Source organism: Emys orbicularis, chromosome 2 (assembly GCF_028017835.1).
Source record: "Emys orbicularis isolate rEmyOrb1 chromosome 2, rEmyOrb1.hap1, whole genome shotgun sequence".
NCBI classification, from domain to species: Eukaryota; Metazoa; Chordata; order Testudines; family Emydidae; genus Emys; species Emys orbicularis.
This window is the reverse complement of record NC_088684.1, coordinates 178,864,329-178,888,883: the sequence shown is the minus strand read 5'-3', so window position 1 is coordinate 178,888,883 and position 24,555 is coordinate 178,864,329. Positions and strand designations below refer to the sequence as shown.

The following is a 24,555-nucleotide window of genomic DNA, read 5'->3' as shown; positions in this document are numbered from 1 at the left end:
GCTGACAAGGGGCCGGCAGCCGGGACCCCAGACCTGGGCGGGTGGTTCAGGGGTCAGGGCAGAGGGCTGGGGACGTGGGGGGGTTCAGGAGTCAGGGCAGAGGGATGGGGGCTGTGGGAGTGCACGGCAGAAGGCTGTGTGGGGGGGGGGGTCAGGAGAGAGGGCAGTGGGGGTGTGGGGGGGTTCAGGGGTCAGGGCTGGGGGTGTAGGGGTGCAGGGCAGAGGGATGGGTGTGTGGGGGGGTCAGGGGTCAGGGCAGAAGGCTGGGTGTGTGGGGGGGTTCAGGGGTCAGGACAGAGGGCAGTGGGGGATTCAGGAGTCAGGGTAGAGGGCTGGGGTGTTTGGGGGGGTGTAGGGCAGAAGGCTCGGTGTGTGGGGGCGTTCAGGGCAGAGGGCTGGAGGCGTGGGGGGGTACTGGTCAGAGGGCAGGGTGTGGGGGGGAGTTCAGGGGTCAGGGCAGAAGGCTGGGTGTGTGTGGAGCGGCTTGTGGCAGGGGGCTGGAAGGGATATGCCCTGTTCCATCCCCTCCCTCAAGGTCCCGTCCCTACCTCTTCTCTGCCTCCTCTATGGAGCAGCGAGCACGCTGCCACTCATCCCCCCCTCCCCCCTGCAAGGGCCATCAGCTGATCGGCGGCTGGGAGAGGGAGGAGGGGCAGGAAAGCACCACGCTGGGGGAAGAAGCGGGGGAAGGGGGAAGCTTGGCTGCCGCAGGACCAAGCTTCTGCCTCCTGCCCCCGCAGGGGAGAGCGGTGGGTGTGGGGGCTGAGTGGGGCTGGGGGCCGGGACCGCGGCAGGCAGCAGCATGCCAGTCAAAATCGGCTTGCGTGCCATGTTTGGCACGAGTGCCGTAGGTTGCCGACCCCTGTGTAAGAGCCTGATTTTCTATGGGCAAGTGCTCAGGACTTCTGAAAATCAGGTCCCCTTAGCTGTCCAAAACTTGAGGTGCCCCAAATCGCTAGTCACTCTTGAAAGTGTAGACTAATGACTTCATGTTCCTGACTTTTCCAGGACAGGCCTTTCATTTCTAAATGGGACTTTCCTGTCATGGTATTGGGGCTCAGTGGAGATTGGAGGCATTTCACCCTCTTCACAGATTTGTTAATATTTAAATGAGACCATTATATTTGAGAAGTGCAGGGGTTGTAACCTAAAAGTATATTCATTTTTTTTTTCATTGAAACAAAGCTGCTGTCTTATAGCTCTAACCAAATGAGAAGAACAGTATCTTTTCCAAAAACACCACCACTAAGTAGACATGTTGGAATGCTTTATCATTTAATGCCTAATTTATTTATTTATTCATATAAAATTATCATAAATGAAACACAGTACTAAAGGGAGTTTTAAGGTGTATTAAGATTCTGAGCTGATTCTAGAATGCTTCTTTGAAATTATTTTTTAAAAAGCACAAGTTGGAGCTAGTCAAAATTTTGTTAATATTTTTTACAGTGTTTTTTGACAATCTATTTTGATTTTTGGCAAATTTTGACTTTTTTTTTTAAATAAATAATTTTGGTTGTGGAAGAATCAGTTTAGTTTTTTCAGCCCCACACCCACCTTTTCAAGAGGGGGAAAAAAGGTTTTTTTTAAAAGTGTGCTTTTCCCTCTGTCTTTTCCAGTGGCGGAAAAAAGTGAGGAAAGAACAATTAAATTTCTAAATGCTAATCTTTTTGTTTCAATTTAATAAAAAAAATGAAAATTTTCAGGAATTAAATTTCAAATTACAAAATTTTCAAATTACAAAATGTTTAATGAATTTTTTTTTAAAAATATTGACTAGCTCTAACTGTAATTTGAAAAGAGAGCACAGTGTTTTCTTTTTTTTATGATATAAAAGCAGCCTAAGTCTCACACAGACCGTGATCTTCTACCACCTTAACCCACAAAATTGTGTCTTTGATAAAGGGACAAACCCTATCCTTTTCATATCTAAAAGTGGCCCATTGTGGTTCCACAACATAAGGTTGGGGAAATGTTGGGACCCTGTAGGTCCATACCCCACACTTGTTGTGGAGCACAGCTCCTTTGAGGGCACCCTGTGTTCCACCATGCTGAAGGTGTGAGGCCATTGGATCTGTGGCTATGCAGGGCCAGTGGATCTGTGGCTATGTGGATCAATTTGCTACTGCACCAGCGGGGATGGGAAAGAGTTCCAAGGTCATTATTGCAACCTTGAGGCTTTAGTAGCAATAATAGAATTGCTCTGTTTTTACTTTGCAGCTATAAGATGATAATTCTGTCTGTAACAAACCCTCTCGCCATGAGTTCTCTCCGTTTCCTTAGCCCAGTGGTGGAAATACGGTGGTATGGTCCAGTATGCCATACCAATAAGATATTTATAGCCGGTACTCCGTACTCGAAAGACACAGGAGGAGCAGAACATGGGGCCGCTGGCAGCTCCTCTGGCGTGGCTGTACCGCCCCCAGCCCTTCCACGCAGGTGCGTCTCCTGTCTGGAGTCTGTACAGCCCCGCCGAAGGACAGGGCTGGGGGGGACGACAGCTGCGCTAGAGGAGCTGCCGGCGGCCCCACGTTCTGCTCCTTTCGCTGCTGTGGTTCCGGAGAACCCTGTGGTTCAGAAGTCTCCGGCGCAGCGGGAGGAGGACAGAGCCCCACCCCCAGGTAACGTGGGATGGATCATGGGAAGGGGCCGGGGAGAGTGCGGGGCCCTGGGCTGGGGGCGGGGAGGGGTCATGTAGGGAGGTCACATGCCCCTCCTTTAGCTGGTGCCCTGCAGTGTACTGGTAAGAAATGTATTCTACTTGCACCACTGCCTCAGCCCAATTACTTGATTTGGTGAAAGGGACAGGATTTGCCTCACACGCAGGAAAGGGGTAAAATCTGAAGTGAATCAGGTGAAAAATTGCTACCCAGAGGACTGAAATGAAAATTGATGTGGCAGCAGCAATAGTTTGTGGAAAGCTCTCAGCCATCAATGGTGAAAACAACTGATGGAGGCATAATGAGTTACTGCTGTGTACTTGGAAGTAAATATTAAAACAGTAACATTACTAAAGATTTTTAGGGGAATAATAGAAAAAATGAACATAAAACTTGGATGCCTTTTTGGGGTAATGATACTGACCTTTGTAAAGAGCTTTGATATCTACTGATGAGAAGTGGTATAATAAGAGCTGGGTGGTGGTGGTATTAATCATTATTTTTTGTTTGTGGACCATTATGCTGAGCAGATAGTCTTTTGAATTTGTAAAAAGCAACAAAGAGTCCTGTGGCACCTTATAGACTAACAGATGTATTGGAGCATAAGCTTTTGTGGGTGAATACCCATTTCGTCAGACGGTGACGAAGTGGGTATTCACCGACGAAAGCTTATGCTCCAATACAGCTGTTAGTCTATAAGGTGCCACAGGACTCTTAGTCTGGATCTGTAAAAGGCAACAAACACAGCTACCCCTCTGATCTTTTGAATTTCTGTGTGGTTAAGATATGTTGTTTTAATGGTTTTTAGTAATTGTATACTTTATTGGTGTCATGAGTTCTTGAGACATCAATTATCAGCCATTCTATGAATAAGAAGTCATCAATAATGACGACTTGTAGCTAGAATGGCTGATGATTGACATCTCAATAACTCATGAACATGAATTTATTATAGTAACACTTTGAAGTTAGAAATGTGTTTGTTACTGCAGTTATTTTCCACTGTATCATCTGTTTTTTTAATACAATAAATACATTTTCTACCACTAACAGAAGAAGTGGACCTGTCTAGCTATAAAATGTAATGTTAGAACTGTCTTCCTTAATTAACAGCCAGAGGCTAGATTCTGTCTCCTTGAGAGTGAAAGTCGATTATGTCAGATAATTTATCAGTTTTATTAGAATGTAGAAAACAGTATTTTGATACCTGGATCAGTGTGATGACTGCACCAAGGAGAGAAAAAGTCTGGACTTGCAGTTCAGGCCTCAACATAAAATAAACCCTTATGTCAGGCAGGATTCAAACAGAAACAAGAATGCTTGAATGTCTCATAACTCATACTCAGTAGGAGTAAATTTCCTACAGCTCTCAGTTCAGTAAGGAATTCATTTCTCTTTTTCTGGCTCCCAGTAGAACTATACAGTCCTTTTCCTACTGAGTTTATATCCCTGCTCTCTGATAACAAAACTTCCTGATAGCAATTAGCCTTACATATCAGTGACAGTTTCTTGAGGAGAGTGCTGATAAGTTTCAGTGGTAGCACCTCTCTCTCCTCTGGTTTCCTGAACCAGGATCTTACTGTTGGTTTGATAGGTCTCATGCAGGGTATAGCTACCCAGTGAGATGCATTCCCTCTTATGTAATCATGGCTACACTTTAGGGAAGACCAATTTCTCATATTACTGTTGTTATTTTTATGGCCTCCACAATATAATAGATGCTGCATAACCATGTAGGAAGACATGACCCCTGCTCTGTAGAGCTTGCAATCTAAATAGACATACAAAGAGAAAACAAAAATAAACAATCCTCCCCCCCTCTCTCCCCCCCAAAAAGACCAAAAGGTGTGGGATAGCTATGGGAAAGTATGACAGAATGTGAAGATCATGTGGCTACTTATGAATGTCTTTAGCATGGGTGTGTTTGGGGTTGAAATGGAAGAGAAGGAGTTGGAACAAGAAAGGGAAAAAGGGAGCAGCATTAATGTTTTTCAGTTTTCTTATCTAAAATAGTCTTACATATAGAACATCATTTTACAATATCTTCCCGAGAAAAGAAAAAAATGGGAACTTTGTACTTGATTTCACAGGGAGCAAGATTGGGACATTAATGAAGGAAAATGGTCATCTGTCATGTGCCTTTATTTAATATGTCCATATTTGAATCAGTTGAAGCAAAATGTACAAATTTCATTTCTTAGCAGTTTATTCCTCCTTCCCCAGTTTATTTCTTCTCTTCCAAGTCATCGGGATCTATGTATTTTAGCCTGATAGCTCTTTATTTCCTATTTAAGAAAGCCCCTATACAGCATCTAGTTTTCATTGAAGGTTCTGCTTTTTAATCAGTTCTCCAAGAATTCAAGATTCTCCCACTCTTGGGATAAGTGCATTTTGGGTATGTGAACTCAGAGCCTTCTAGAAAGCAGCATTTGTTGGGTCAGTATCCTTCCCCAACTCCTGGAGGTATAAAAGGCAGGGTGACCTCAAACAGTCTTTCCCTGTACCTTTTAACCTTTTGGAATGATACATGGTCTTTTAAATTCTTTTTATTTACCTCATTTCCTTATTTTTTAAGCAAATATGCCCTTTTATCTATTATACACTTCTACTTCTGCTATTTAGATACAACTTAACCGTAGAATGTTTCTTTAATGAATTCCATTTTGTTAAACAAATAATGTGTAACGTTAAGAAATTGCTGAACACTTTTATTGCTATGTGAAATGCTTTGTTTTTTGGTAATTGTTTTTTGTTTTGTTTACAGAATGCTCTTTTTAGTTGCATTAACAGAAACGAGAGTAAGTATTCTCTATATAGTTAAATTTATTAATATTTATTTCTGTCCATTTTTATTTTCCCTTCTGTATTCTCAGTATTTACACCCCTACACCTACAAGGGATGTGTGTGGGGGTGTGTGGGAGGGAGCTCATGGGTGAAATAAATGGGACTTCACATGAGTAAAGTTATATGCTTAAGTGTTTGCAGGATCAGGCTTTGTGTGTATTTTTGTATATATATTTAGTTTAGATTCATAGATTCATAGATTCTAGGACTGGAAGGGACCTCGAGAGGTCATCGAGTCCAGTCCCCTGCCCGCATGGCAGGACCAAATACTGTCTAGACCATCCCTGATAGACATTTATCTAACCTACTCTTAAATATCTCCAGAGATGGAGATTCCACAACCTCCCTAGGCAATTTATTCCAGTGTTTAACCACCCTGACAGTTAGGAACTTTTTCCTAATGTCCAACCTAGACCTCCCTTGCTGCAGTTTAAGCCCATTGCTTCTTGTTCTATCCTCAGAGGCTAAGGTGAACAAGTTTTCTCCCTCCTCCTTATGACACCCTTTTAGATACCTGAAAACTGCTATCATGTCCCCTCTCAGTCTTCTCTTTTCCAAACTAAACAAACCCAATTCTTTCAGCCTTCCTTCATAGGTCATGTTCTCAAGACCTTTAATCATTCTTGTTGCTCTTCTCTGGACCCTTTCCAATTTCTCCACATCTTTCTTGAAATGCGGTGCCCAGAACTGGACACAATACTCCAGCTGAGGCCTAACCAGAGCAGAGTAGAGCGGAAGAATGACTTCTCGTGTCTTGCTCACAACACACCTGTTAATACATCCCAGAATCATGTTTGCTTTTTTTGCAACAGCATCACATTTGCAACAGATGTAAATGTCTATATTTGTTTATCTTCTCTAATTTTTTTTATTATTGGGGTATTTGAACAGTTTCTTAGGCTTGGTCTACACTCACCCCCCCAAATCGAACTAAGGTACGCAACTTCAGCTACGTGAATAACGTAGCTGAAGTTCGAAGTACCTTAGTTCGATCTTACCTCGGTCCACACGCGGCAGGCAGGCTCCCCCGTCGACTCCGCGGTACTCCTCTCGTCTAGCTGGAGTACCGCAGTCGATGGTGAGCACTTCCTGGTTCGACTTATCGCGTCCAGACAAGACGCGATAAGTCGAACCCAGAACTTCGATTGCCAGCCGCCGAACTAGCGGCTGGGTGTAGACATACCCTTAGAAGTTCATCTGTTTCTGCTACTTTACTCCATTTTATGATTTAAAGTGAAAAATAAGTAACAGACATAGATGAAACTTCAATCAACAAAGTTACTGTCTTGCCACAAATGTCTCTATTAGTAGAAAAAAGATGGAGGGGAAGAAATGAAAAAAGGTACACACATGGAATTCTCTCTTCATAAAACATTTCCCAGGAAGTGTCTGTGTGTATTTAATAATGTGGCAACAAATATTTTTATGTGAATGATCCAGATTTATTCGATCTCTGGTTTTTTGAATTGGGGTGTAACCTTTTGTAACTTTTATGTTGAAATGTTCCCAATTAATATTAAGTTGTTAAAGATAAGAGTGCAATAAAACCCAACTAGTTTTCAGGTTCCAAGATCTAGGTCGGTTACAGAAAAAATTATTTAGATCACTGATTGACACTTTGATAAAACCAACCTTTATTTAAAAGGAAAATGATTAGTTAAACAAACAGGCATGCAATTCTCTCTTACACAATACAACAATTATACTTACGCTTTTTCATCTTTGAGTTTATTAATGGGTGATCAGTCCACTGACTGAAGTACAGTTTTATATTCCTGGAACGTAGTGGTATCCTTTTTGATGTTAATTGGAGCGCTCTTGCAATTTAGCAAAACTACTCCTTTTATAATCTGTTATAATACTAATTAACTTTAAACTGCCCCATAGGATAATTTGCCGCCTCCTTATTGGCTCTTTACATCACACATTATTTAAATTAACATCTGGGCCAAAGTCCTTCCCATACTATCAATACAGATAGCATTTTAATAAAACATCCACAATTCTTAAAAACAATCATTAAAAAGCTTGCTCAAGCTTGTTATAAGCAAACCATAACGGTAACATTACCCTGGGTCATGTTCCTGCTAACTTTTACTTTCCCATAACACTGTATCTCCAATTTATCTCTGACTTTCTCAAACTAGCAACTTCCATTTTCCAGACCCCTCTACACTTAGGCCCCAAACCTAACTTCTGCTTATTTCTTAACCTAAGCTATCCTATAGGTTACAGGGGTCAGCTTCTCTCTTTAGTCCTTAGTGTGTGTATATTCTAATTGTACTACAATACATGTATGGTTGTATTACAAATATGTAAAAGCAAAATAACTGAAACTAAAATCTGATTGTGTCACCAAAACTCTCTCGAGCCCAACACTAGCTATAAGGATTTTTCCACCCTTGGTAAACCCAGAAAATATTGGCCCCTTTACCAGCCTGCAGACACACACAATTTCCATGTGTCTGATAATTATTTTAGTAGAGTTTGCAAAAATGGGGTCCTTTTTTAGAATAGTAAGTAGTATGAATGTCATTTTAAGTCTTTAAGTGAATGTATTGGTGGAGTACGTATGTTGTTTTTATATATTTATTTATGTGCACAGGAACACACAGTTGTTTTTTCATGTGTTTCCAGTGGGATCAGTTTGTTGCAGTTATGCAGGACATCATACAAACTGCCGGGAATATTGTCAAGCAATTTTTCGGACAGACTCTTCTCCTGGTCCTTCACAAATAAAAGCAGTTGAAAGTTACTGTGCCTCTATTAGCCCTCAGTTAATACACTGCGTGAACAACTACACGCAGTCATATCCAATGAGAAACCCTACAGATAGTAAGTAAAACGTGTTAAAATGTTTTTATAACATTCAAAAATAAAAAAATGATTTTATTGAAATGGAATATATAATATATTGTTAGATTTTGGAGTGAATGTTAATTGTTATAATCTATTAATGCCATAGATCACTCTCTGCTTTTCTTCAGAGGGTTCAGTCTGCTAGTATTTAAAACTAAAGAAGCATCTGCTTGCCATTGTTGATGATTTTATTTAAAAATGTTTATCAACACGTCTTAATGTAAAGCACCATGGTAAAGAATACATTTGTTATTATCATTACATAGCTGCCAGCTGATAGATGACCATTTTTATTCTTTTGAATATTTAGGTTTGTATTGCTGTGACAGAGCAGAAGATTATACCTGCCAAAGTGCTTGTAAAAAGATTCTGATGTCAAAGAAAACAGAACTTGAAATTGTTGATGGACTTATAGAAGGATGTAAAACAATGCCTCTGCCTCAAGATCCACTCTGGCAGTGTTTTCTTGAGAGTTCAAGGTCTGTTCACCCTGGCGTCACTGTGCATCCTCCTCCTTCAACAGGCCTTGATGGGGCTAAATTGCATTGCTGTTCTAAAGCAAACACGTCCACATGTAGGTCAGTAGCCTTTTTTGTTACCCCTCCCTCGTTATAAACAATTAACAGTGAAAATGCTCCAGAAGCTTCCCAGGTGACAGATGTTCTCATTCAAGTTTCAAATTGGGGTGGTTTGTACAAGTTCAGCAAATTGGCTCCTCCATGATGTCAGTCATCCTGTGCTCCAGTCTTAACTTTCATGAAACAATATCTTTCAGGCGAGAGCTATTCCTTTTATCTCAGGTGAGTACCAACCAAATTTAGGAGAAACGCCCAATGAATATGCTGTATCCATGGCGGCTGAGTGCAGTGGCAGATACTGGGGCAGGATGAAGTGGGGCATTTAGTTGCTGATAAGAATTAATGGAGGAAGAATAGCTTCAACTACATATATTTTTTCCAATTTGACCCACCACAAATATATTCTTGAAAAACTTGCCAATATGGCCTTGACCAGCGAAAGCTGTGTAGTGATTCTGAATTAGAACTGAGCAAACAGTTCACAACATACAATTTATTCTAATAGCATGAGTCTTTTCTGGTCTCATATGTGTCCATGCACCATTTAATGCTTGAATAATTAATTTGTAATTATTAAAATGATTCATGAATTGAATCAATTAAACATAACTGTTGTGTAGTTTGTGACATAGGTTACCAAAATTATTGTACAAATTATGTAGTAATTTATAATAATCCCAGTTTACCCCATGTTGGAGTGCTAAATCATCCAGTGAGATTACAGAAACAATACTATGTAACCTAAGCAACTATCAGTAGTGTCAGTTGTGAATTTTACAATCATTAACAATTTGAAATTTGCTTGTGGCAGATATTCAAGCTAAAAAATGTTTTGCAAACATTTGCCATAATAAAGTTTAAGTGTATTAATGTCCACAGAAAGCAGACCCCAAATGGTTGCAGTAAAACAAAAATTCACTTTTGAATTCAATGTATATTTTGAGATTTTTTTTTTTTCTGTCTGCTTCCTTGGATCTTCTATAAATGTTCCATTCAGTTTTCCCTCTGTATTTGATTCTCAGCTGTTATTTATTACATTTGGTTAAAACTGTAGGTATAGTAGGTAAGGTTTCAATAATAAGCCACTATTTCTTTCAAAATTAAACATTTGCCTGCAAAGCCACTTAATTTACGGTGTAAAATCTAAGCTCAGCAAGAGATTACCCATTTGCAAATTTTATGAGCAAAACTGATTTGGACATTTAGAAGATTCTTTGCATGTATTTATTTAAAAAAAAAAAAGCAACAACTTTTCGCCGGTATCTGTTTTGGGGTTTTTTGGAATTCATATGATTCAGAAACACCTTCAGGGATATCAGTGAATTTAGCCTTAATGTTTTGCTTTATTTTAACGTGCGTTTGGGCAAAGGCTCTCAAAGACCTGAAAGATTCAATGCCTATGGCTAATTTTATGATTTTTCATTAGGCTTTCAAGCTGTGATAATGTTAAAAGAACATTATTAAGGTTGCAGAGTCAAGCAGTCAAAAATCAGGAAATGCCAGAAATAAGGTTGCTTGTACAACCTTAGTTTTCTATGTAAGAGGATGCTCTGTGGGGATGGTGCATGCGCAGTCTGTTCCACACTAGAAATGTAACAAACTTGAGCATGTTCTATCAGCAATTTTAGCTGATAAAATTGAAGAAATCTACTGAGCATGTACAAACTAATTTTTTTCAATGGCTTATAACTTGGCAAAATTTGGGTGAATTTTCATGGAGATGGCAAAATACACAACCCTGATAGAAAGGTCACCTCCCTAGCCAAATTTCAAGTCCCTGCTCCAAAGCATGCAGGCGCTAGAGCTGTTCTCAAAAAAGGTCACCAGAGTTTAACGTGGGTAAAACAATGTGTTCCCCCCTCCCCCCAATCTCCTTCTCTGGACAGCTAAACTGTTTTGACTGAAATTTTCTAAAAACAATTCTGCCTGAGGGAGACATAAAGTATGTAAAATTTCATCCCAAATGGGTATGTTTGGCAAAGCTATAAGCAACTGAAAACAGGATCTTATAATGGGAAATGTCCTGGAATTATGAATGCTGCTTCTCCTCCAAGATAGAACAGTACAGCACAGAACAATTAATATAGTATCCCTTCTGTTATTTACTTAAATTGATGTTAAATTCTCAATTTATTTTAGTCTGCCTTCAGTTTTTCAATACGCTGCAGATTTTTATTTCAATGTGGAATTGTATTGTAGTCGTCTGGGAGGGGAAGTTGGAGGTCTTGATAGCTGGGTAAGGGACAGCTGTAGTGTTTGCCACCCAAGATGTGTGTAAAGTGGTGTGGATATTTTTGGACCATGAAAACAGCTGAACTGCCTCAAGCTTTGGGTACTGGTGGAAGACGAACATCTTCTCTTGCTCCCCATTTTGGACACGAGTGTATATAACCTGAAATTGAGGGATAGGGTTAGAAATTTTCCCCTCCTTGTTGCTATCTGAGTTATCACCCACAGAAATGGGTGGGGCGATTCTCACCTCAGAGTTACTGTTTCAGGCTCTCTGCAAACTTCAGTAGGTATCTTTGCATTGGTTGTACCCACTTCACATTTTGACATTTTCTTCACAAGCATCACAGCTAGACGGTTACTTTGCTTTTTAAATGAAAGCTCTGCACTCTGAAGAACATCTGAATGGTCTGTCTGCATCCACATATTGGCCCAATCCTGCAAACTGTCTGGATGTCAAAAACCAAAAACTTCAGTGAGAATTTTGAAGGATGTGGGCTATCATGATGAGGACCTGTAGTTTCTTTTTGAATGGTACAAGACTTCTGAAAAATTGCTTTTATTTTAATTTGTTTTCCAGGGAGTTGTGCACTAAACTTTATAGCACAAGCTGGGGCAATACACAGAGTTGGCAAGAATTTGATCGCATTTGTGAGTACAGCCCAGTTGAAGTTTCCATGTTGACCTGTTTAGCAGACGTACGCGAACCTTGTCAGCTGGGCTGTAGAAATCTCACTTACTGCACTAATTTTAATAACAGGTAGGAGAAATGTATTAAATATTTCATAAAGCAATTCCAGTGTGTTGAGTAAATTTTTTTCAGATTAATATTCTTCATGTTATAGGTGTTTTTTTCCCCAAAGATTGTTTTGTAATCAGATAGTGACTTTTTATTTAATCATTAAAGTAAAATCTCTTTAGAAAGGTTTTTGAGAAAGTGTTTAATTTAGAAACACAAAGCACACTTCAAAAAGACATATTCAATGCTATCATGATGCAGCTGATTGGAATAAAAGTTCATGTGTATAGTCAAATCTTGCTACTCATTAGTAAAACGTTTCCCCGACTGTTCCTTGTACAGACAAATAGACATTGCTTGCTCATTGTTGTTTTGTTTTAGAGATGTATCAAGTTCTAGATATGTATCTAGTTCTACACATAAGAATACCAGGGCCGGCTCCAGGCACCAGCGCAGCAAGCAGGTGCTTGGGGTGGCCAACGGAGAGGGGTGGCACGTCCAGCTCTTCGGCAGCAGGTCTCTCAGTCCCTCTCAGAGGGAAGGCTCTGCCGTGGAATTGCTGCCAAAGAATGATGTGGCGGTGGTAGAGCTGCCGCTGAAGTACCGCCGACCGCGGCTTTTTTTTTTTTTTTTTTCCGCCGCTTGGGGCGGCAAAAACGCTGGAGCCAACCCTGAAGAATACAGTTTCCACAAATGTTCTTAAAATTCATTGCTCTGCCGTTTATGAAACAAAACCTGGACCTTTTTTATTATTTTCATGATTTTTTTAGTTTTGAAATATTTCGGAGACCAAATTGTCAATTTATAAATAAACCTTCAGTTCTTAAAAGCAAAAAAAACTGGGTTATCTTAAATAATGTATACCATATGGTGCAAAATGTAGCCAAAAATACATAGTTTTTCATATTACATTTTAAAATTTTCCTGAGAGCACTAGAATGTCTCATAATGATCTGTTCTTTTTCAGAATTCTTATTCTTTCAGAAATGTAAAAATCAGAGTTGTATTCAGGGAGCTTTTTAAAAAAAATTGAATTTTCCCAGCGGATTGTTATGGTGGTGAATGTGCTCTGAAAGAATACGAATGTATTCGTTTTTAACCTTGTCCCTTATTTAATTATATAATATATGTAAAAATAAGGTACAGGGTCACTAATGAATACATCAACAATTTTAAATGTATATATGAAAGTCTGTCACTGAGTTAGATCCCTCCATCTTTGTCTAGGAATTACAGATAATGATATAGACACAACAGGTGAAATCCTTTGAACACTTTATTTTCTCATTTTTATTACTTTTAAGGTAGCTTCTTGAAATGATTTTTAAAAATCATTTCCTTTCAGGTGTTCACAATTGTCTTTTATACCACTATGACACACATCATAGGGTTCTAGAATTTGTTGTATAAAGTAAATTTATTTTTTCCCTTCTGTATAAAGATGCTATATTAACTTTTTCCTTTAAGACCAACAGAACTTTTTAGAAGCTGCAATGCTCAGTCAGACCAAGGAGCCATGAATGACATGAAGCTTTGGGAGAAAGGAAGTATTAAGATGCCATTTATAAACATTCCTGTTCTTGACATTAAAAAATGCCAACCAGAAACATGGAAGGCAATTGCTTGCTCACTGCAGATTAAACCTTGTCATAGTAAATCTAGAGGAAGTATTATCTGCAAGTAAGTACATTCATAAGTCTTTTTAACTTCAGTAGTTTTTCAGTTTACATATAAACCAAAACCACAATCTACTATAGTACTGGGTTTGACTTGTGTTAGAAAAGGCAAACACAGAAGGAATGTGATATTGAATAGTTGATGTACTTCCAGTAAAGTCAATGGGAGTTGAAAGTCCTAAGCCCTTACCTGAATAGAGTGTAGAGAAGAATCTCTCCGTGTTTCTATTATAAAGATCATTTTTCAGGTTTTTACATCCTGCTTTACCTATATAAATAGACAAGACAGAGGTTGGAAGGGCAAACAGTGGTGCAGAAGAGACTTGTCCAAGGTGTCACAGCATATCAGTGTAACAATTGGAGAAGACCCATGTCTTCTGATTCCCAGGAAAGTGTTCTTTCCATTAGACCATTCTGCCTCTCCTAGGCAGACTAAATTATATATATTATATATAACCATTTCCCTGCAAGACTACTGCATGTCTGTTGTTTCTTGATCCCTGCAGTGCTTGAACTGGGGGAGAGTGGAAACTCTTCATCTCCTACCTGAATTGCATTCAGTAGAGAGATTCTTTCTTTTTTTAGTGATGTGATCATCCTCTTTCCCCTTTCATGGTGTGGGGGTTTGTAGTCAAATGTAGGACAAGTAACAAAACATAATTTACTAACCTTCAAATTGTTTTTTCCCCATTCTTTCATTTGATTTCCGTCTTCTATCATCTCCCACTGTCATTCTTTTAAATACAGAACATTTTCTTCCTCTTCTTTTTCCATTGTTTTCTTTCCCCTTTTATTGTTTTCCTGTCCCCTTTGTTTTCTGTCCCCATGCTTTCTCTCCACCATAATCTTTTTTTCTCTGTCATTAGCTTCCTTATTTCCCCACATGTACTAATAACTTTTCAGTTTTCTTAATCGCTCTTGAGGGAGCACAGTTTGTATTTTCCGGCTGGTATTGGCTTCTGACTGCAGCCAATGCTCTGTGGATGCTTTCTGGGTGATATCACCCCTGGGTACCATAATTCCCACACAAATGGTGCTGGATGAGTCATCTTGTCCTAGTTCTCACCCTTTCCAATCATTAAGAGTGAAAGTGAGGAGTGGGCCACATCAGTAGTAAAGGGGAAAAACCACCGCCTCTGACGGGAGCTGCAAAGGAAGACACAACCATTCTTTTTGAGCTCCACATGCATGCTAAGTATGTGGGGGGTTGTGACACTCTCCGCAGAGCACCCAGAACCATAAGCCATTGTGTTGCCTCTCTGCAGCAGCAAGAGTGAGTTTTTCTGGGGCTTAAATTATGTGTCAGCTCCTTGCCACTCCAGTCTGTCCACCTCACCAGCAAACCAGTGAACAGGTTCCCGAGTTTCCCAGGACGTCTCTGTGCTGTGTCCAGTCCCTCTCACTGAACACTTACAGAAATTAAGTTTTCTGCCCCCAAGGAGACAGTGCACGCACCCGCCTGTTGGTTTAGCTGAGGACTTGCACTTTACTTCATTATAACAGCACTGAGATGATTTATAGTAAAACTTAGAATAAATGTATTAATAAAGAACATAGATTTAAGTGATACTAAGCAAGAGAAAAGGAGACAGGTATGGCTACAAACAAAACAAAATAAAACACACTTTCTAGTGTTGAAGCTGTAACTTTAGCAAGCTACTAAAGCTTGGTTTAAACAGCTTTCTTGCTTACTTCAAGCTACTGGCATCATCAACCGTTGGGTAGGAGAATCTAGCAGTCACAGAATGAGAGGATGCTGGCTCTTTGTCCTCTAAGTGATGGATAACTAGAATGTCTTTTTCCTCCCCTTGTATTTTCTAAAGTCTATAGTCTTTGTCTAAAGAGCCAAGACTTCCTGGGGTTCAGAGTCTGGTGTTTCCCCTGGTGTGCTCACCCAGGTGTTTCCTCCAGCTCTTGTTAGCCTGATTGCTTTTTTTCCTTGTATGTAAATGTACTTTCTTTGTCCACTGCCTGTAATGAAGCCAGGCAGAAGGTAAATCCACACTCGTCTTCAAGTGATTGCACATGTGCATTCCACTGTAAATGTTTGTGTGCATCAGTGCACAGTTGTCAGAGAGTTTTTAGCCTTAGCAATACCCGTCGGTGGCCTGAGCGCCCTCTGCTGTCTCATGCACATCACACAGGCATAAAAGGCCAAGATACCCCAGGCCTGCTTAGCTCCTTCCTACTGCCTGTGATAGTTGTTAGAGCTCCCTGTCCTTCTGCAAGTTTTTTCTCAATACCTTTTTATAGTACCCATGTTTAATTTAGTTTAGTTAGTAAAATGAAAATAAAAAAGTTTTGTGTGGTTCTGGCACCCAGTTTGGATACCAGTCCCGGTACTGGAGATATGCTGCGCTCTCTGAGTTTCAAGACCTGCTGCTCTTGCGGTAAGGCTATGTCTGATAGTGACCCTCACCCTAGCTGCCTTATTTGCTTGGGGGAGGCTCATGTAAGGCAAGTGTGGCATTTGTAACAACTTTAAGCCTTGTTGAAAAAAGACAGGGACGCCAAGTTAAAATGTCTGGTGATGGACTCTGTGCTGAGGCCTCCATCTGAGCCCTCTACCTTGTCCAAGTATCAAGGACCTCTGCATCTCTCAGTGGCGCATCTCTGGCATTACGAGTTCCAAGAAGCAGATCAGTATCACTAGTTCTGAAGAAGAGGCATTGGAAATCGGACTCAGTATTAGAGTCATCACAAGACTTGAAGAGGATGAACTCTTCTGAAGACTCTGGAGTGCATGCAAAGAGGAAGCACTTCTCAGAGCGCACTTCTCAGAGCACACTTCTAAAGAACGGAGTTCGTTGACTGCAAAGCACAATGTGGCCCTGTCAAGACCAGCTTCAGAAGCACCTTCATCAGCAACTTCTCACACCGCAGTACTGCGGAGTGTTTTCCTGGTACTATCTACTCGAGGCATTTGAGGCTGTGAGAGAGTTGTTGAACCTCTCAGTTGCACCATCACCAGAGGTTCAACAGAGTCACCTGGCACTGTCTCCAAAGGTACCGCCTCCAGCAACTTCATCTCAGCATTGAGCAGCTCCACTGCACATGGCCATCAGGGTACCAGTGAGGCCGGTACTGTCCAGGAAAAAGCTGCAGGTAGTATCCCCAGCTCCCCTTTCTTCAGAGCTTGAGCCACCTTCTGCAGTACCAATGGGTACGGCACCACCTTGGTCTTTTTCCTCATCAGACTCTGAAGTGGGATCCTATGTATCCCAACTTATCCATTCACTATATTACCTGCCTGCCCTGGTTTCTGCCTCCGTACCAGCAGGAAGCTTATAGGAGGGACCTTGGGCTACTCACAGTTGGGGTTGGGGGCTGTACCAGTGGCCCTTTTAGTACCTGTGGGGTTTCCCTCCCAGTCATCTATTGAGCCATCTCTTCTCCATCTACTGAGTGTCAGGAACATCGTTGCCACAAGCACCATAGTGTTGGTACCGAGTTTGGCACTCAGGAGAGTCATGATCCATCTCACAAGTAGCTGCAAGAGGAGCACAAACTAAACTAGCCCTGGTACCATTAGCATTCTCTTCCTCATCCCCAGATGAGGCAATTGTAATTGAGCCTATTTCTTTACCTCTGGATTATTTTAAGACTCATCAAGGCTGTGGAGGAGGATGGCTGTGGCCCTAGATATTCATCCACAGGAGGTCCAGGAAAAATCCCACAAGCTGGTAGACATTCTGACATCTGTAAAAAGCAACAGAGGGTCCTGTGGCACCTTTAAGACTAACAGGAGTATTGGGAGCATAAGCTTTCGTGGGTAAGAACCTCACTTCTTCAGATGCCTGAAGAAGTGAGGTTCTTACCCACGAAAGCTTATGCTCCCAATACTCCTGTTAGTCTTAAAGGTGCCACAGGTCCCTCTGTTGCTTTTTACAGATTCAGACTAACATGGCTACCCCTCTGATTCTGACATCTGTGGCTCCAGCTGAAATAGCCTCATTTATTTGTAGAACTATCTTAGAGCCTACCAAGATCCTCTATCAGACCCCAGCTTCCCTGAATACAATTGCAAAAAGAGTGCAGACATGGTACTATTTCCCTTGTTAGGGATTTGAGCACCTGTATAACTATCCTCCTCCAAGCTCCATTGTAGTGGCAGCAGCCAATGAAAAGGAAATGCAAGGCCACCAGGCTTCCACCCCCAAAAATATAGAGGACAAGATGACGACGTATTTGGGAAGAAGCTTTATTCTACAGGTGGATTATAGCTTCATATTGCAAACCAGAAAACTTTGCTGGGATGCTACAATTTCACCCTTTCGGATGCTGTTTCGAAGTTCAAAGACCAACTCCCAGATGAAGTGAAATGAGCTCCTGACTTTATTAGAGGAAGACAAGCTGGTAATCAGAACAGTTCTGCAGATGAGTCAATGCAGCAGATACTGCAGTATGCAACATGGCCTCTGCTATCATGATGAGACTCATCCTGGTTACGCTCTTCTGGTCTCCCTCAAGAGGTGCTATGGACAGTAAAGGGCCATCGGTCTCAGATTCTAGAGCGACCCTGAAATCCCTGGGAATTTACACCCCAGCAGGGACGTGGAAGGCTTTCTACCCTCAACAATCTCATCATTTTCAGTGGTTTGCCCCTTGAGCCCAAGAACTACCAAGGAGAAGGAACAGAGATGGAAAAAGATGCCCACCACTACCCTCTGCTTCAGCTGCTGCTAGTTTGTCAAGGCAGGTGGCATCTTCCAGGAGCTCATGTTGATGGGCAGGTTGAGAGCAGTCTGTCAGTTCTGGGAATGACATCTTCTTTTTCTTTTCAATTTTTGCAAACAGCCTGTTCCACGTCCATCGTGCTTGGCCCACATCAAAACAGTTGGATGGATTCTAAGCATGGTGGAAGTGGGATATATGCTCCATTTTGTTTCTACCCCATCCTTCCCTTCCCCTTCCCTATCCCTATCAGGGACCCCCTTGTGAGAAAATATTGCTGCAAGAGATAGTGATTTCTCTTCCCCATGTGCTGGAACATTTTTTGAATCTGAAACATCAAGGATTAGCAGTTAGCTCAGTTAAGGTCCCCCCCAGCAGCTGTATCAACATTTCATCCTTCTGTGGATAACCACTCCCTTTTTTCTAACCTGATGGTTGTAAGATTTTTAAAGGGCTTGGATAGGATGTTTCCACACACATAGAGCCCTAATCCATCTTGGAGTCTGAATTTAGTTTTAACAAAGCGGATGGATCCTCCTTTCAAGCCTCTAGCAACCTGCTCTCTGTTACACTTTTCACTTTTAATTGCCATTACATTGACCAGGAGAATAGGGGAGTTGAGGGCATTAGGATCACATTCTCCATATATGGTTTTTTACACAGATAAAATTTACCTTTGTTCCCATAAAAGTTTTCTTACAAAAGTGGTCTCCTCTTTTCTTATCAAACCAAGTAGTTTTCTTACCGACTTTCTTCCCTAAGCCTTACGGTAATAAGGGAGAGGAGACACTGCATACTCAAGACGTTAGAGTGTTAACGTTTTATCTGGAACTGACTAAATCTTTCAGGTCTTTGTCTCAATTGTTTGTTGCATTTGCAGACAGAATGAAGGACAGTCTGGTTTCCATGCAAAGTACTTTCATGGATATCCAGTTGTATTTGTCTATGTTAACAGTTGACTAACGAGGAGCCGCCAGATAGCGTATTGAGTCATTCGACTAGATTTCAAATGGCCTCTTTTTCTGACCTTTTCCTGGTTCATGCGCACATATTAGACATTTTCAAAGTGGCAACCTGGTCATCATGTCACATGTTTGTTGAGAGATTGCACAGTGGAAGGCAATCTAGAGACAATGCTAAATTTAGACAAGTGGTCATCCAGTCACTGTTTAAATGGATTCTGAACCCACCTCCACATGAGACTGCTAGTGAGTGATCTGCGGTGGAATGGACATGGTGCAATCACTTGAAGAAGAAAACACAGTTACTAACCTTTCCGTAACTGTTGTTCTTCAAGATGTGTTGCACATGTCCATTCCATGACCTGCTCTCTTTCCCCTCTCTATTGGATTTGTTCTGGTAGGGAAGGAACTGAGGGGGGCCTGAGGCAGCTTAGCCCTTTATGCCTGTGTGATGTGTGTGAGACAGCAGAGATTGTTTGGCCTGCCCTGATGGGGTAAAAAGTTTCTGACAACTGTTCACTGGAGCGCACAAACACCTAAAGTGGAATGGGCATGTGCAGCACATCTTGAACAACAGTCATGGAAAGGTTGGTAACTGTTTTTCCTTTGCGTAAGGCAGCCTTGTTTATCCACTGCCTCCAAAACATATTTTAGGAAACATTTCCAGCACATAGACATAACTTTTCATACAGAAACCATACATACATCACACAATGTTATTCATGACCAGCGTGTGACCAGTTCTTATATACTATCTTACAAGACTGTTTGCCTAAATATCCTGACAACTGTGTGTGTGCCCTTTGCCAGCTGGCATAAAGGGGCTCTTAAGGTCACAGAGGTTTTTGGTGGTTTTCTTGTTGTTGTTGCTTTGGCACAGTTACAAAACAAACTGTCCAAACCCAGGGTGAAAAAAACTGCAGTTTCAGCAATAAGTTTCTATAATTCCTATCTTCCTACCATAAATTTATACCTCTCTGTATGTTTGTGAGCGATGAATGGTATAAATGATTGGGGGAAATTAATTTTTTTGTGCTTCTTTACAAAAATTTTTTCCCTCCAGTAGTGTGTTCATTCTGTATAATTATTTATTTTCTCTGAAGATCAGATTGTGTGGAAATTCTCAAGAAATGTGGAGACCAAAATAAATTTCCTGAGGGCCACACAGCTGAAAGCATTTGTGAACTTCTGTCTCCAACAGATGACTTTGAGAACTGTATCCCTTTGGATACATACCTTAGTAAGTACCAAAATATCTGTGCAACAGGGTTGGAATGTAAAATGCTTTTGAATTCTAAAAATTGGTATTTCATTTTTTAAAATAGAATCACATGAAATTGTTCAGCTGAAAGTATTTAATCTAATATATTGGACCAGAACCCCAGCATGACTTCACTTCTCGTACACTTCTGCAGCTTCAATGGATGTACATTGATTTATATTAGCTGAAAATCTGGCCCATTGAATCTTAATATTAATATTCCTTAAAATAATAATGTATTTTTATAAGGTTAAGTAGCCTATGTATCAGAAAGAACCCCTTCACACCCCAAAGTATTGAGAAACAAGAAGACAATCAAACATGATCCCCCATTTCCTTACACAACAAAAGACATCTGTCACAGTTTCAGGGTAACTGCATCTGCATTTCTCCACTGTAGAAATGCTCATTCAGGTCTCAAGCCTTCAGTTGTTCCACTACCATCTGAGCAGAGATTTGAGGCTGCGCAGCCCCCTGCCATATACTGTGATATCCCCAGCAAGCCAGTCTGCTGAACAGCCAGTACTTCTGCTGTGCTTTCTCTCTGAGGGCTATAGTCAGTGGGTGCCAGCCATTTCAAGTGATCACACAGCTCATTCTCAGCAGAGTATATTTATTGGGGTAAAAGGACAGAGAGAAAACATACATAAAACTATTCATGGATTTACATGCTTACTAAATATACCAGAAATTGTACAAGAGGCCCTGGTAGGCGAAAGTCTTTTTCACACCCCCACCCACCACTTAGCTTGATACAAAGGGCTGTGAGTACTTTACGGCTCGTACTGTCTGGCCTATCTTAGTTACAATGGGTTTTTGTTGTTGTTGAGGTTTTTGTGCTTTAAACATAAAATACAATATGTGAATGCAATATCTGTCCCAGCATCCTTCACAACATCCTCCTCTCATCAAGTTTCTGTATTTGAGTTACCTTTCCCATGTCATTGTCTCTCCTTTCTCCTCACTTTCCTTTTTCTCTTTATGCAAGGAAGTCATTACTACAGAGTCGAGGGAAACTGAGTTGAATCTTAACAGTTCACCAGTGACACCAAATTGTCTTCAAGAAACTATGTATGTTTCCAATTCATCTTCAGGCTGAAACTATGTACGTTTCCAGTTAATCTTAAGGCTGTCCTTTAACAACCCTGCTGTTGCTGTCATGGGGTTTCTCTTGATTAGAGATTGCCAATCAGTCCCAATTTGTGTTTTGTGTTGTAAACAAAACTTATTTGGGGAACAAGATTGATCAAACACATGGTTACTTATGAGTAGAATTTGGGCCAGGATTTTCAGGAGTGAAGGGCTTAATATGTTAACCCATTACAAGTAACCTCTCATTTCAAGCTTCTACATAAGCATTCTCAACAGTGGAGAACAAAAGATTTCAAGGAATTGTATGTGGCAGAATAAAATTCAGTGTTCAAAATAGGAAATGCCATGCTTTATTAGAAAAATTATCATGGACCTCATTATTATTTAAATCACTGCAGCTGATCTGTAATTACAATTTCAGGCCCGAGTTCTTTGGGTAACATTGTGGAGGAGGTTACACATCCATGTAATCCAAATCCTTGTGCTGCCAATCAGTTGTGTGAAGTAAATAGAAAAGGATGTCAGTCTGGAGAACCCTGTCTTCCCTATTTTTGTGTTCAAGGTAAGAGGTTTGGACTGCTATTTACACGTTAGCTGTTAGTTAAACGTGAATTGTAGAAATTTTGGTAAACATTTTAAAATGTGCTGGTAATATTCCAAAAAAGGAAAAACTGTTTTAAGATTGTCACGGTTACCATTTTTTCCCACAAAGGGGGGGGTTGTCTTTTCAACTTTTTTTAGATCTCCCCAAGAATTTCTCATTTCCCTTTTTCATTTTTCTCCCTTCCCTCAAAAGACACATGTTTAAGGAATTTTCTATCCGGTAGGAGATCTGAAAGTTTTTTATTTTATTTCAGTTTAGAATAAATAAAAGTGCCTTTATGTAGCCTCTGACATCATGCCAATTATTTAAAATTACAAAAACATAATGCAATACGAATCAACTCACCCCTTCAGCAAGCAGCAGCATACAATCAAATACTACTTCCCTACTTCCCAGCCAGGTGAAACAAATGGACCCTGCAGTGAGTCCTGAAAGTCCTCAGATATCGGCTGTTTCAGATGAGGGTCTCGAGAACATTCTAAGAGCCCTGGAGGTCCTTATGGCAAATGCCTGAGAAAGGTGAAAGGTGGTATCTCAAGTAGGTTGGTCCTAGGCCATAGAAAGCTTAATAGGTCAAAAATAGCACCTTAAAGTCTTTCCAGAAACTCGCAGGTAAACAGTGCAGGTCCTAGAGCAGTGTCAGGTGTCATCTATAGAATGCCACCTGAGCTGCCTTTTGCACCAAGTCCAAATTCCAAATCATGAATTTGAGATGTAGACTCACATATAGGGTACATTGCAATAGTTTAACTCTGAAGTGGCAAAGACATGGATGATGGCAGAAAGGGATCTAGGGGTTATAGTGGACCACAAGCTAAATATGAGTCAACAGTGTGATGCTGTTGCAAAAAAAGCAAACATAATTCTGGGATGCATTAACAGGTGTGTTGTGAGCAAGACATGAGAAGTCATTCTTCCGCTCTACTCTGCTCTGGTTAGGCCTCAGCTGGAGTATTGTGTCCAGTTCTGGGCACCGCATTTCAAAAAAGATGTGGAGAAATTGGAAAGGGTCCAGAGAAGAGCAACAAGAATGATTAAAGGTCTTGAGAACATGACCTATGAAGGAAGGCTGAAAGAATTGGGTTTGTTTAGTTTGGAAAAGAGAAGACTGAGAGGGGACATGATAGCAGTTTTCAGGTATTTAAAAGGGTGTCAGAAGGAGGAGGGAGAAAACTTGTTCACCTTAGCCTCTAAGGATAGAACAAGAAGCAATGGGTTTAAACTGCAGCAAGGGAGGTCTAGGTTGGACATTAGGAAAAAGTTCCTAACTGTCAGGGTGCTTAAACACTGGAATAGATTGTCTAGGGAGGTTGTGGAATCTCCATCTCTGGAGATATTTAAGAGTAGGTTAGATAAAAGTCTATCAGGGATGGTCTAGACAGTATTTGGTCCTGCCATGCGGGCAGGGGACTGGACTCGATGACCTCTCGAGGTCCCTTCCAGTCCTAGAATCTGTGGTAGCAAGATCCTCATTTAAAAGATACGGCCGTATCCATATATGGTAAAATGCCTTTTTGACTGCTGCTACCAGACTCCCAAGTCATAAACCCAGTCACCAAGGGTGGCTGAACACCATCAATCTTATGGACAGATATTACCACCATTTCTTCCAGTTCCCTTTAAAGAAGCAAGATTCAACCTGTGGCCTGGAGGCCACTTGTGCCCCTAAATTTTTTTCCCTTGAGGACAATTGTGTTAGGAAGAATATTTTTATTTGATTGTGAATTGAAAATATGTCCCCTAGAGAGAGAGAGAGAGAGAGAGAGAGAGAGACTGATTTAATTGAAGGTTTTGAATCAGCTCCATTGCTACTGGGAATAAGCAGAGGTTATCACCTCCCCAGCTACATCCCACTATTTCCCTCTCAGCCTCAGGAGCATCTCTGATGAGAGCTGGGAGTGTTCTGAACAGCTGCTGTTACTTTACTCCTGCAGCTGCTCAGTAGTTTCTCTCACTGGCCATCTGCTATATCACAAAGGAAGGAAGGGTAGCTTGCTGGCCGGCTGTTCCAATACCTACATCCCTGCTGGGCTGTGGGAGCCCTGGAGAGAGAGAATGGATAGGTGCTTGAGTGGCTCTGCCTGAGCCTAGAGAACTAGTTAAAAGTATTGATTGTGTCCCCATGACCTTTATGAAATAGCACGTTTGGCCCTGAGGCTGAAAAAGATGGATTCCACTGCACTGGATTGCACTGGCCTGACTTTGTTAAAGAGAGTGATTCAATTGCTAATGGAGACAGAAACTCTGTTTCAGAAAGTCCTCAGAAGGTTGAAATGTGACTCTAACATCTTCCTTGTGTTTTTCATAATTTTTTAATTAATTGACAATCCATGGGTTTAGTTTAGTAATTAATCAGTTTCTCTTATCTATCTTAAA

General features: G+C 40.9%; 1 protein-coding gene across 1 annotated transcript in view; it reads left to right on the top strand.

The window, feature by feature from the left end:
* Positions 1 to 24,555, top strand: part of RECK (reversion inducing cysteine rich protein with kazal motifs) — a 131,694-nt gene that overhangs the window by 48,360 nt on the left and 58,779 nt on the right. The window contains exons 6-12 of the mRNA XM_065399444.1: positions 5,425 to 5,458; positions 8,143 to 8,340; positions 8,675 to 8,942; positions 11,752 to 11,931; positions 13,378 to 13,590; positions 20,326 to 20,462; positions 21,997 to 22,137. Of these exons, the coding sequence (XP_065255516.1) occupies positions 5,425 to 5,458; positions 8,143 to 8,340; positions 8,675 to 8,942; positions 11,752 to 11,931; positions 13,378 to 13,590; positions 20,326 to 20,462; positions 21,997 to 22,137 (1,171 nt within the window). The remainder of the gene's footprint in view (positions 1 to 5,424; positions 5,459 to 8,142; positions 8,341 to 8,674; positions 8,943 to 11,751; positions 11,932 to 13,377; positions 13,591 to 20,325; positions 20,463 to 21,996; positions 22,138 to 24,555) is intronic.